Here is an 11,524-nt window from a genome sequence, read left to right as displayed (position 1 = left end):
AAAAAAAAAAAGTAATACCTAATGGGGATGATGTAACTACTTCATATTTGGGGTATTCGATTATCTTGCATCAAATTCAGATTCCAATCGTACTCCAATCTTAAGTGATATGTTGTGATTAACTGCCACTTTTAAAATAATAGTTAGGTTTGGAATAATTTTTGAAGTATTGATTACTATTTCATTTGATAGCATTTTACTTGAGTGTGCTCTCACACCACACATTTGACTGTTTTATGAAGAGTGCACAAATTTGTGAACTTCATATTGGTATAGAAAGTTCATTTTACTGCCTGTTGTCGTCACTTCCCTATTCTCTTTATTCCATCTTGTCTCGAAAGTCTTATTTGAAACAATTGTGTTTTGTTTGAAAACATGTGTATAAGATTTTTAAAATTTATCGTTTTAGTTTTCTGATTGTTTTAGCTATTATTCAACACAAAAATAGAAGATTTTTCTTAATCTATGTTAATTTCTGTAAATCCCCATTAGTACCACATTTTTAAGTGTAACTTGTGAAACATACTTAAAGTCAAGTTGATACCAGAACTCTTTCTGGACAATCACAGTAACATGATGATTTTTCAAACTGCCACTGTCCTTAACCTTTTGTGTTGCGGCAAATTTCTCCTCCTTGGGTGTTAAAATGTTGGTATACTACATGTGTATGTCTTAAATTTCCCACGTTTTCATACAATTCAATTAATCTCCATCCCCTGGGGATTATTTTCTGGGCACTAAGTGCCTTACAAGTCACATAGAAGCGTATTTTCTAGAATTTTGAGAATAATTTACAGTTGAGCATGATTGCAAAGAACAAATTATTTTAATGCTCAATCAACTTCTGAGTACTGCCAGAGATGTATGACCTACTTTAGTGCCAATATAAATGTTAGTGAAGTAGCATAAAGCTCAATCAACTCTCATTGGCCAAGAGAGTGATAACTAGCTGCACTGTCCCTTCCAAATCTTTTTTTAACTACTCACCACTCCTCTTACCAAATTGAAAACATTCCTGTTATGTAAATTGAAGGTTTTATTAGGTTTGACTCGTCCCTACATTTTTACCCACTGTACAACCCTTTGTAAACATATGGGGAACGGCTTTATTTTTGTTTTTTCTACTGCCACTATCATTATCTAATGTATAAATCATCTTTCTTTACTATCCAGAAATTGCACCCATCATAGGACTGAAGGATATTTTCAATTACTCAGTACAAGGGCTTGTTATTGATGTAATAAGTAATAACTAATAATTTTGCTAAAGGCACTCTGTAATTAATGTACTATAATAATCAAATATGTACTGTGTAGGTTCCATAAATTCAAGTCATGTTGAAAACAAACCAAATGCAGTAGATATTCTTCACAAATTTGCACCACTCATTTGAAAATTTGTGTTTGGTAAATGGGCTTTGGGGCTTCATCAATAGTATTTAAACATCTAGATTTTACTCCCATGCATACATGTGTTCGTTTATATATACATATGTATACATGTGTATGATATATACACAAACATTTAAAAACTTTATTTATTTGTGTTGTTATAATGTTCTATTCTTGTGTTGTTTGACTGTGGAAAATAGGGTTCTAGTCCATCTCACTTTCACTAATATGAGAGTCTTTTGAGTTCCTTGTCCTGTAAGATTTAAGTGTAAGGAGGGCAAAAGTCCGATGTTGGTGAAAATCTGACATTCAAACCCAAGATTTGGCTTTATTACTCCTTCTGTTCTCTCAAAGTTGAACATATGCCGCGGCGCTCCGGCAAAATTCGAGATTCACAGCGGAATCGGAGAATATTGGGTTTCGCCGGTGAAAGTCGGACTTTCGCCCGAACAAGCATTGTTTAATATCTCTGTACCCAATCGTTTCTTGGGTGATTGCTGTCCTTTTTTTGTTTTAATACTCCTCAACAGGGTAAGTCACTTTACCTCTTGGTTCATAAGTGATGTGTCCTGACCAAAATTTCACCATCTGTAGTCATTTTAACACTGTATATATACACATATGGAAGAAAATTAGTGACTTGATGTTTTGTGGTAGACTTGTAATCCTGTTTTTCTTTTTGTTGTTATTGTTGTGAGATATGTTATAATATTTCAATATTTTAAGTGTAATTTCTTTTAAAGAAATATTGGACGGAATAAGATTTGAAAATTGTGGCTTGATAGCCCATTGTTCTAGGTTCACTTCATACAAACTGATTCAATCATTTTTATTGAAATGATAAATTATACCTTTTTGTTTAGAAAAAGAACTTTTAAAGTAGGTAGCTGCTCACAATTTAATGTTTGGTAGCTTGTTCATGCACAAGAGTCTCGAAACTAAAGTCCTAAGGAACAGGGAAGTCATGAATATGTCACAGAACGTCTCATACTCGGAGTCACTTTTGTCCATAAGTGACTTCATTTGAGAAATCATATTAGTGTTTATGACCCCAAAATGACTTCATAGTGACTAATATCCTGCTCTCTTTAGGATGGTTTAAATTTAAATAAAATCCCTAGTCACGCAGTGTGCATAAGCAAAAATGTGCAACCAATGTGCGTTTGTGCTACAAAGGGGACAGCTCAAATTTGTGTTTCTTGATAGTCTCATCATTTTACCACTGCCATTTCATATGACTTATACATCCCACTGATATTCATCCATAACTCCTGACACCTATGTGATGGGGTGTGTTTAATGATGTTTATTTGATGATCAAAAGAATAATCAGACACATTATGTTCTTTTACTAAATTGTCAATACTGAAAATTTGATTATTTGTGTCAGGTGTCTCTCTAGTCTCTGTAAATGTGTTATTATAATGTAAACTTACATAGACAAATTTGGTGTTTTAGCCATGAAATGTATTAATCTCCCATAAATTTTGAAACTCATATATTGTTTATAATTTTAATTTATGCATTTACTGCTATGCTATTGGTGTTGGCAAAACTATGAAAACAATGTTTCTGTTACTGCAATAAAACTATCTCTGATTTAAATTTTCTGATTGCTATCAAAGTTTTTTGTTTGGTGATCTTTGGAGCTCGGTTTGGTGCCTGGTGCCTGGTAAAAGTGCCCTCAACAAGTGGAAATTTATTGGTGGGGAAGACCAGACCACTCAACACAGAACAGCGACGCGGTTTGGTTGATGGCGTGTCGTGTGGTTTAGAGTGTGGTGTGAACGGGTGGATGAACTGCAAGGGCAGAGGATGTCATGCCCTTCCACCCATATGCCCAGTAAAGGGTTCCCAGTGCTCGCGGCTCGCGCCCTGCGCCCCGCGAGGCCTGCGGGCCTTGCGCCTGTCCGATCAACTACCAATAGCCCCCCCCCCCCCTCTTCCTACTCGCACATTAATGCCCCCTCACCCCTCCCTTCCCCCCAGCCACCTCGCGCGAGGGCAAACGCGAACGCGAGCGCAGTTGTGGGAGTCAGCTGTTGTGTACAGCGGCAACATTGACTATTCAAGAACAGGGAACGCCACATTGGAAGCATACGTATCTTCTACTGCCCAACCATGAGCACCATGATATGGAGAACTCGGCTTCCTGTGTTGGAGGTTAGTGTCTCTCCAGTTCCGAACAGTTCCCACCTACACTTATACCTTACTTTTCGAACGTAAACTTGTTGCCGCGTGGAAACAGGATTGTGTCATGTATGGCCTTGACGATGTGTAGCCTTGAGATTAACTGTGAAAGTATATTTTTGGCTGAGTTGAAAGTTGAAATGGTAGTTGTTTAATCTTTTCCTCTCTAGAAATCCTGGACGACCATGGCCGGGGCCAGATATATGAGCTCAGTACCCAACACCAAACTCTTCATTGATGGCAAGTTTGTGGAATCTAACACCAAGGAATGGATTGACCTCAACAACCCCGCCACTAATGAGGTACCGTATATTTCTTTCAATTTTCCTTTCACTATAGCCTCTAAATGCTTTTAGTACGTCAACTAACTTTTAAAGCCACAAAAAAAAAAAAAAAAAAATCCTTTTTATATTTTATAAATTTGAATTCTTTATACGACCCTAGGGTCTTCTATTCTTAATTCACAAAAAAAAAAGAAACCTTTTTAAAAATTTGAATTTTACTGTAACATTTGAAGTTTTAGAGCCAGCTAGGCATGTTTGCTTGTTGATAATTTGATAAGAGTTGTGTAATCCTCAAAAGAGTTGTGTGCTTGGGATCTTCTTATCAGCTTACAGCCATGTCAAAATTTTCTTGAGTCAATATGCTTTGTTTTCAATGATTATTTCTTTTTTCAGCTAGTGACCCGGGTACCTAAAAGCACAGGTCTGGAGATGCAAAAGGCTGTCGAGTCTGCTAAAAATGCTTACCCAGCATGGTCTAACACATCCATCATCTCAAGACAATCCATCATGTTCCGTTTTGCAGAGTTAATTCGTAAAAACATGGTAAAATGATTTCAACTTCATTAACACTCACCCTTTTTCAAGTACGTATTTTTATTTGAAAGGTTCGATTTGGTATGTTTCAGAAAGAGCTTGCTGCAAATATTACTCTAGAGCAAGGAAAAACATTAGCAGATGCTGAGGGTGACGTCCTGCGCGGACTGCGTGAGTTTAGCAGAGAATCTTTTTTGTGTTTTTGGAAGGACATTTGAGTTATTTATCACCTTATAATTGTTATTGTTTCAGAGGTCGTTGAACATTGCTGTTCTATTCCATCACTCCTCCAGGGAGAAACTCTCTCTGGTATTGCCAAAGACTTGGACACATATTCTTATAAATTACCTCTTGGTGTTTGTGCTGGAATTGCACCTTTTAATTTTCCTGCTATGGTTCCTCTGTGGATGTTCCCTGTAGCAATGACAGTAGGAAATACATATGTCATGAAAGTGAGTGTAAATTAAAAATTTTCCCACATCAAATTTTGCTTGTACATCTTAGTAAGCAATTTGTCTTTTGTAGCCATCTGAACGTGACCCTGGAGCCTGTATGATGCTTTTAGAACTTTTGAATGAAGCTGGATGTCCTCCTGGTGTTGTCAATGTTATTCATGGAACTCATGACTCAGTCAATTTCATCTGTGATCACCCAGATATTAAGGCAATTTCATTTGTTGGTGGAGACAAAGCGGTGAGCCATAATTTTAATAATTGTATTATTTACATTTTACATACTTAAGACTAACTATATGTAAATCTAGGGTAGGCACATCTATGAAAGAGGTGCTAAAAATGGAAAAAGGGTACAGAGCAACATGGGAGCTAAAAACCATGGAGTTGTTATGCCTGATGCCAACAAAGAGAATTCCCTAAATCAGTTGGTTGGTGCAGCATTTGGTGCTGCTGGTCAACGTTGTATGGCTCTGTCTACAGCAGTTTTTGTTGGTGAGGCCAAATCCTGGCTGCCCGACCTCAAGGCCCGAGTTGAAAATCTGAAAGTTAATGCAGGTTTGTGGTACAACTTACCCCTCATTAAAAGTCTAAAAAGACTCAGTTTAAAATTATTTTTCCTTTATAGTCTATGTGTTTACCTCCAATATTTATCAATCTATTTTTTTTAGGACATGTACCTGGAACTGACTTGGGTCCAGTCATCTCCCCAGAATCGAAGAAACGCATTTTAGACCTCATTGAATCTGGTGTTAAGGAAGGGGCAACCCTCTTGCTCGATGGTCGAGGTCTAGTTGTTCCTGGATATGAAAAGGGTAATTTTGTGGGTCCAACAATTTTGACTGATGTGACGGTAAGTAACTAACTTGAATTTGTATCCAGCCTGAGTGAATAAGAACAAAACAGTTACAAAAATTATGTATGATTTTCTTTTACAGCCAGGCATGCGTTGCTACAAAGAGGAAATCTTTGGCCCTGTTCTGATATGTCTCTCTGTTGATACTTTGGATGAAGCTATTGAAATCATCAACAAAAACCCATACGGCAATGGTGCTGCTATCTTTACCAACAATGGTGCTACTGCAAGGAAATTCACCTTTGAAGCTAATGCTGGACAGGTATATATTCACACGTACCTTGGAACAAAGGTTAAATTTAAGATCAACAATATGCCAGAGAAGATGTCATTAGTACTAGAGTTGTCAGTCGGGCAGGTATGGCCTACCAAGGATTGATCTCATCTAAAAGAACGTAGGGCGGGCTTAAGGTGTAGGCCAGACCCGTCCAATTGAAAACAGTAATTTGTACATCTTAAATCTAGAAACTTCATGAAAGCCAAATGAAAAGAATACTAATTGCATAATGTAAATTATCCAATCATTTGTGCTAATTCCTTGTATAAATTCTATAGGTTGGTATCAATGTACCCATTCCTGTGCCCCTGCCAATGTTTTCCTTTACTGGTTCTCGTGGTTCATTCCTCGGTGATCTTCACTTTTATGGCAAACAAGTAAGTATATTCTTCCATTAGCCACTTTGTCTTAACAAGATCAATTTTTCACTGATCTATCTGATTTTCTCTTAGGGAGTCAACTTCTACACCCAGACCAAGACAGTTACATCGAGCTGGAGGGAGCAGGATGTTACTCACAGCAAGGCAGCTGTTGCCATGCCTGTCATGAAGTAAGCACATTAATGCGTACTTTGGTGTTCTTCCAGTGATTTGTGCCATATTTGAAGTCTTCCATTTTATTAAAATAATTGATCACTGCTTGGCTCTTGAGTGAGAGTTTCATAATGTAACTGAAGTGTCACAATGCTACCTATATCTGTATACAAAATAGTACAAATAAGCCAGAAGTACAATTATAGTTGTTTCCTGTGTTGTATCTTGTCATGAAAACTCCACCATGGAGAGATTTTCGCATTTCTCTATTAACCGTATCAGGTGGAAAGTATTGTTTCTATAGTGTGTTGACCAGTTGACCTTATAACTAACATTTTATCATTTGCAAGTTTAAGAATCATGTAAGTGTAACTTTTTGGTCTGTTTTATTTTTAAGCAATTTCATGTGCCTTACTGTAAAGTAAATTGTAGGTTGACATAAATGAATCATTGTTGGTTTTGTACATTCCATTTAGAGGATTTTATATATACTATCTATTACTGCTTTGTCATATTTTATACCTTGTTAGAACATTTTTTTCCAGTATATTATGTACTAAAAGTCTGATATGCATTATTTTTGCTGCCTGATTTGTATATTTTTCTGTTTAATCCGTATTTTTGAATTGTTTTGAAAGTACCTAGCAGTTTTACTGATACTGAGAATGTGTGCTCTGTTCCACGTTCATAAATCACTGTATAAAAAAATTGTTTTTATCAGTAAAAATCCAAGATCATAATTTCATCTCTTCAAAATCTTTTCAACAGTTAATTTTACAGCATAAAAGATACTTCTAGCTCTTATTTCTTATGAATTACATCTTACATGATAACTTACTCGTTAGAAAAGATTCTGTCAAAGCCTGTTTTGGGGAAGTTAAGTAGTCCCAGATGACATCTTGGCAATTTGTCATATTGTGTTCAAATAATACTAAAATCTCCATCTTTGTAAAGCAATATGGTATTTGTATCCATTCTCATGTCTCACAAAGATCTTGAGATTCAACTTAAATAGATATGGTATTCACAGAAACACCCACACATACACACAGCACACAATTAAATTAAAATCAGTTCTTCTGTGAAGCGTAAGAAAGCTGGCACTCGTCCTTATTAACATAACAATATGGCAAATAGACCATTTTGATGAGCAATGTACAATAGATGGATGTCACAGAGCATCAACATCACTTAACTTGTCACAAAATGTGAAAAGGCTTTCAATCAATGTCATAATTCCGAAACTTCAACATTCCTCTCGTTCGGTAAATATTGAGACCCAGTGGCGAGAAATGTTCTAGTATTGTTTGCTGTGAAGAGGAATGGTGCCTCACGTGATGGACACTTGAAGTCTTTCAGTAGACCTGGTAGCAGAGTGGTCGACTTGAATCCGACGGGCTGCAGGATGTTGTTCCAAAGAAGGTTGGCGGCTGGCGGATAGAGAACGTATAAGCAGTGGCATCTCTAAAGATGTTCTATAGCTTTTTCAGCTTCTATAGCGCTGTCGCCCGGATTGAAGCCAGCTCATCCAGCATCACCGTTGCGAATATCGGTGTTTTCACGATACTTTCGTGGTGCCACTTGTATCGCTACCGATATTACGCAGGTGGCACGACGGTACGATAAACAAACGTCATCGTTTCGATACCGCGAAGGTTCCGAGACACTTACCCATGGCGTGGCCCTTCTGGCTGAAGTGGAAGCAGTCGTAGGTGACGTACGAAATGTCTATAACTTCGGTGCTCCACAGCGCGCGGTCTCGTGGCGCGTTGAATAACTTCATGAAGGGTTGAATGACGACAGTGAAGTCGTCTCTCGTGTCGTAGCGGCCGCTCTCGACCTGCGGCAATTTGCACACGATATCACTTTGGACGGACCGGAAGGTAGGCAGCCCATCGTGCACCGGCCTGAGGGGAGCTACCTAAGGGGACCTCCTGTTTTAGTGGTGGTGTTGGTGGTTCTATCAGAGAATGATGTACGACTGAGTTGTCTGGTTCTTGGTCTATTTCTTACACCCTAAACCAGCACAATTAGCATCCCACACTCACCGCTGCCTACTCGCGACTGCCCGTCTCCAGCGCCCCGAGGGCTTCCCTTGCCTCGCGGACCCTCGCCGCGGCCGCTGGTCGCCGAGCGGCAGGCGCGACGGAGGAGGGGTGCATTGCTGAATTGCACTTTCCGCCGCCGTCGCCTCTACCTCCCGCGCCGCGGATGTTCGATACTTATTGAAGCCCTCATTATCTACCTATAACACTCCTGTTGATCATCCGGGCGGGCCGCCGGCTCCACACAGCTGCTCGGCGGGTCAGCCTACCCAGCGCGTCGCAGGCGCTATCATTGCTGTTCACTGTAAATTCGGGGTGTCCAGCAACTGTGCGCCTTAAGGTGCCCGACCCTAAAACCTGTGCGACTTGCTGGACACCTTTTGGTTTGGCACCATTTTCCCTGCACAGGGGTCCAGGCCAAGCTTAGGTAGGGTGTCCTGTTGTTGGACACCCCCTGCTCGGGCCCCTCTGCAGGGAAAGGGCGCCAAACTACAAGGTTTACAGTGTAGCGTAGGCCAGTCGACTTGGAGGTGTACTCACGAGCTGCCTCTCGGCGTTCTGGAAGTCGCGCACCAGACTTGTGATGATGTCCATCTCGTCCGCGTTGCCGTCCAGGTGGAAGCACTGGCAGAAGAAACGGTGCAGCACACGGCACATGAAAGAGCGCTTCACCCGCAGCGACACGGACGGATCTGGACAAGGGAGAGGAAAGAGAACGTAAATAATCCCCAAAAATAGCAGCGGCAATTTTTCGGTGCGTATTCCGGGGAGTGAAGAGGGGGAGGGTCCCTTTGGCCTTCGGTGGACCTGTAGATGTAGAGGCTAGTGAGAGGGTAATTTTTTGGGGGTACAATACGCCTTACGTTAGAGTAGGCAAAATCCGTGCTGAGGGTGGACTGGATTTGCGCCTGTTTTGACCTTCGTCTTTTCTCTCTTTCTGTAATGCGACGTACCTATGACGGGAACGAGGTTGACGTAGGTCCGCGGCAGGTTCTGGTGCAAGTAGTCAAGGGCCATCTTCAGCTTGCGGCCGTGCTGGTTGGCCGAGGTGCCCTCACGGTCGTAGCATTGCGCAGAACATATGTCGTTGGCACCGAACAGCATCGTCACCATCTGCACCAACCAAAGGAGAGCATGAAAAATATCCAGATTAAACTGAATGAAATTCCTGCGGTTACTTCCTCAAACGAGATTTACGTCAGCACCGGTACCTTCCAATCGTTGTGAAAGTCGATGAAAGGGTCCTTTTTCATCTTCTTGACCAGGAATACGGCCTGCTTGTATGCGTCGGATGCAGCGCTCACGGGGAAGGCCACGTTCATGTGTGCGTTGCTGGCCAGAAACTCCCCCTTACCTGTCGAGTAGCCCTTGAGATTCGGGTTGAACTGCTTGAGGATGTTGGGCAGGGTCAGGAAGTGGCGCCAGTCCCCCTGTCCGCCTATTTCCCGACGAAACCAAACATGGTAATGAGGAGATTTATCAAAAACGACGATTGACACAACGATTGAGGGGATGCAGATCATGTCTCGTACCAGCGCACCAGGACACGCCGCGATACTCGATGAGCGTGCCCAGAGCGAACTCCTCCAGGGCGCCGTTGCCGGCCACCAGCGAGTCGCCCATGGCGCCGACGACGGCGATGTCGCCCGGGCGCAGCCGGTGCACGGAGGTGGGCGTCGTCCTGGAGCGACCGAAGGAAACCGCGGACGCATTGCACGGGAACGGCATGGAGGATGGAAAGAGCGGCTGCCTCCGAATACCGGACTGGTCCAGTGGCGAACCTCCGCCCGGCCCGGGGCCACCACGACTGGTCTGCAACGGCGAGGACATCGTCATGAGGTCGTACGTGACCGCGGTCAGGGCAAACAAAAAGGGTCATTTACATGCTTTTCAAAACGCGCATTTCCCCCCAGAGATATTTAAAGTGACGCGTGCTTTTGTACAGTGCAACAAATAGATGGTACATTCTATTAAAACGTGGAAACGAAGACCGACCAAAGGAAAAGAAACTAACACCCAAAATGATTTCCACGTCTCACCTGTCTAAACGGTCGCAGTATATCGTTATTAGCTAACGAACTGAAAAGCTGTGCGCTGGCGGGCGTCGAGGCAATGGCTAGGAGGAGGCCGGTGATGACAGCGAGCACGGCGACGACGCCCGGCAGGAGCGGCGGCGGAGGTGAACGCTGTCCCCGCATGGCCCCCATCCCTGTCGACAGAGAAAAGGGCGTAAAACATCGTTGTTGGCAAGGCCGGGCAAGGCGGATGATCGGACTCATGTCATGCCGTTATCACCCCCCGGATCCTCCAGAGGCTCGCCCCCTGCGATTGTGTCGGGGTCGGGGGCAACGGCACCGGAGCAGGCTTGTCACCCCGCGTGCCCCACGTGCGGCCCGAGGGCCTGCTTGTCTAGGTGCCGGTTTTACACTGCACCGCGACCCTGCTGTTGCATCAGGACGGCACTGCAACCGCGAGGCCGCCGCGGTCCGCCTGAGCAAACTCTCCTCCTCTCCCGCTCCGCGCGCTCTCGCGTCCTAAGCGGTTGGGCACACACACACACACGGAGGAGACTTCTCCAAAGAGTTCTTTTCGGCCGAGCGAAAGTGTGACATCACGCGGGGCGGGGCGGGGCACACAGCGAGCCGGCTCACACATATGTTTCCGCGCGGGGAGCCGCTGCGCACGCCGCGGCGACGCGCACTCCGGCGTCGTCGGAGGAGAGGAGGCCGTGATCGACGAGACACCCGTGGCGGCCGGGCCTCGGGCCGCGCACCTCCGTGACGTCAGCCGGCGGCGGCGGCGCGCCCGCGCGTCTGCGGCGCCCATATCATTATACAACACTTGAAGTGTTCGAGTAGTGTTTGGCGGCGCTGGTGCCGGTGTGGGGCGCGGGCGCCACTGATGCCACCAGATGCCACCTGGCGCCGCATCCAAGGGGCACTTCCAGCGTACGCCAATTTT

General features: G+C 43.4%; 2 protein-coding genes across 3 annotated transcripts in view; one reads left to right on the top strand and one right to left on the bottom strand.

Moving 5' to 3' along the window:
• The first annotated feature begins 3,388 nt into the window (after positions 1 to 3,388).
• Positions 3,389 to 7,258, top strand: LOC113205238 (probable methylmalonate-semialdehyde dehydrogenase [acylating], mitochondrial). Of its 2 annotated transcripts, none has more exons than XM_026420775.2 (11): positions 3,389 to 3,555; positions 3,753 to 3,884; positions 4,260 to 4,409; positions 4,493 to 4,571; positions 4,653 to 4,852; positions 4,926 to 5,093; positions 5,164 to 5,410; positions 5,524 to 5,705; positions 5,791 to 5,970; positions 6,264 to 6,362; positions 6,438 to 7,258. In XM_026420775.2, the coding sequence occupies exons 1-11, from the start codon at positions 3,514 to 3,516 to the stop codon at positions 6,537 to 6,539; spliced, it is 1,581 nt and encodes a 526-aa protein (XP_026276560.1). In that variant the 5' UTR covers positions 3,389 to 3,513; the 3' UTR covers positions 6,540 to 7,258. The 2 variants fall into 2 exon arrangements, with proteins under 2 accessions (XP_026276560.1, XP_052127008.1); XM_052271048.1 differs by having other exon boundaries at positions 3,541 to 3,651.
• The window catches only part of LOC113205239 (phospholipase B1, membrane-associated-like), a 12,527-nt gene continuing 8,120 nt past the window's right edge, over positions 7,118 to 11,524 (bottom strand). Inside the window, exons 2-8 of the mRNA XM_026420776.2 lie at positions 10,603 to 10,772; positions 10,096 to 10,375; positions 9,775 to 10,001; positions 9,517 to 9,676; positions 9,104 to 9,255; positions 8,190 to 8,358; positions 7,118 to 7,948 (exon numbers count right to left, since the gene is read on the bottom strand). Coding sequence (XP_026276561.1) covers positions 7,749 to 7,948; positions 8,190 to 8,358; positions 9,104 to 9,255; positions 9,517 to 9,676; positions 9,775 to 10,001; positions 10,096 to 10,375; positions 10,603 to 10,770 — 1,356 coding nt within the window. The 5' untranslated portion in view covers positions 10,771 to 10,772 and the 3' untranslated portion in view covers positions 7,118 to 7,748. The remainder of the gene's footprint in view (positions 7,949 to 8,189; positions 8,359 to 9,103; positions 9,256 to 9,516; positions 9,677 to 9,774; positions 10,002 to 10,095; positions 10,376 to 10,602; positions 10,773 to 11,524) is intronic.

This window comes from Frankliniella occidentalis, unplaced genomic scaffold, assembly GCF_000697945.3.
Source record: "Frankliniella occidentalis isolate FOCC.00 unplaced genomic scaffold, Focc_3.1 Scaffold148, whole genome shotgun sequence".
Classification (NCBI taxonomy): Eukaryota; Metazoa; Arthropoda; class Insecta; order Thysanoptera; family Thripidae; genus Frankliniella; species Frankliniella occidentalis.
The sequence above is the reverse complement of the archived record's forward strand: the minus strand, read 5'-3'. Positions and strand labels throughout refer to the sequence as shown.

Coding starts and splice junctions, on each gene's coding strand:
- LOC113205238 (XM_026420775.2), top strand. CDS start 3,514: ATGAGCACCATGATATGGAGAACTCGGCTTCCTGTGTTGGAG. Junction 4,572..4,652: donor TGACGTCCTGCGCGGACTGC/GTGAGTTTAGCA, acceptor TTATTGTTTCAG/AGGTCGTTGAACATTGCTGT. Junction 4,853..4,925: donor GAAATACATATGTCATGAAA/GTGAGTGTAAAT, acceptor TGTCTTTTGTAG/CCATCTGAACGTGACCCTGG.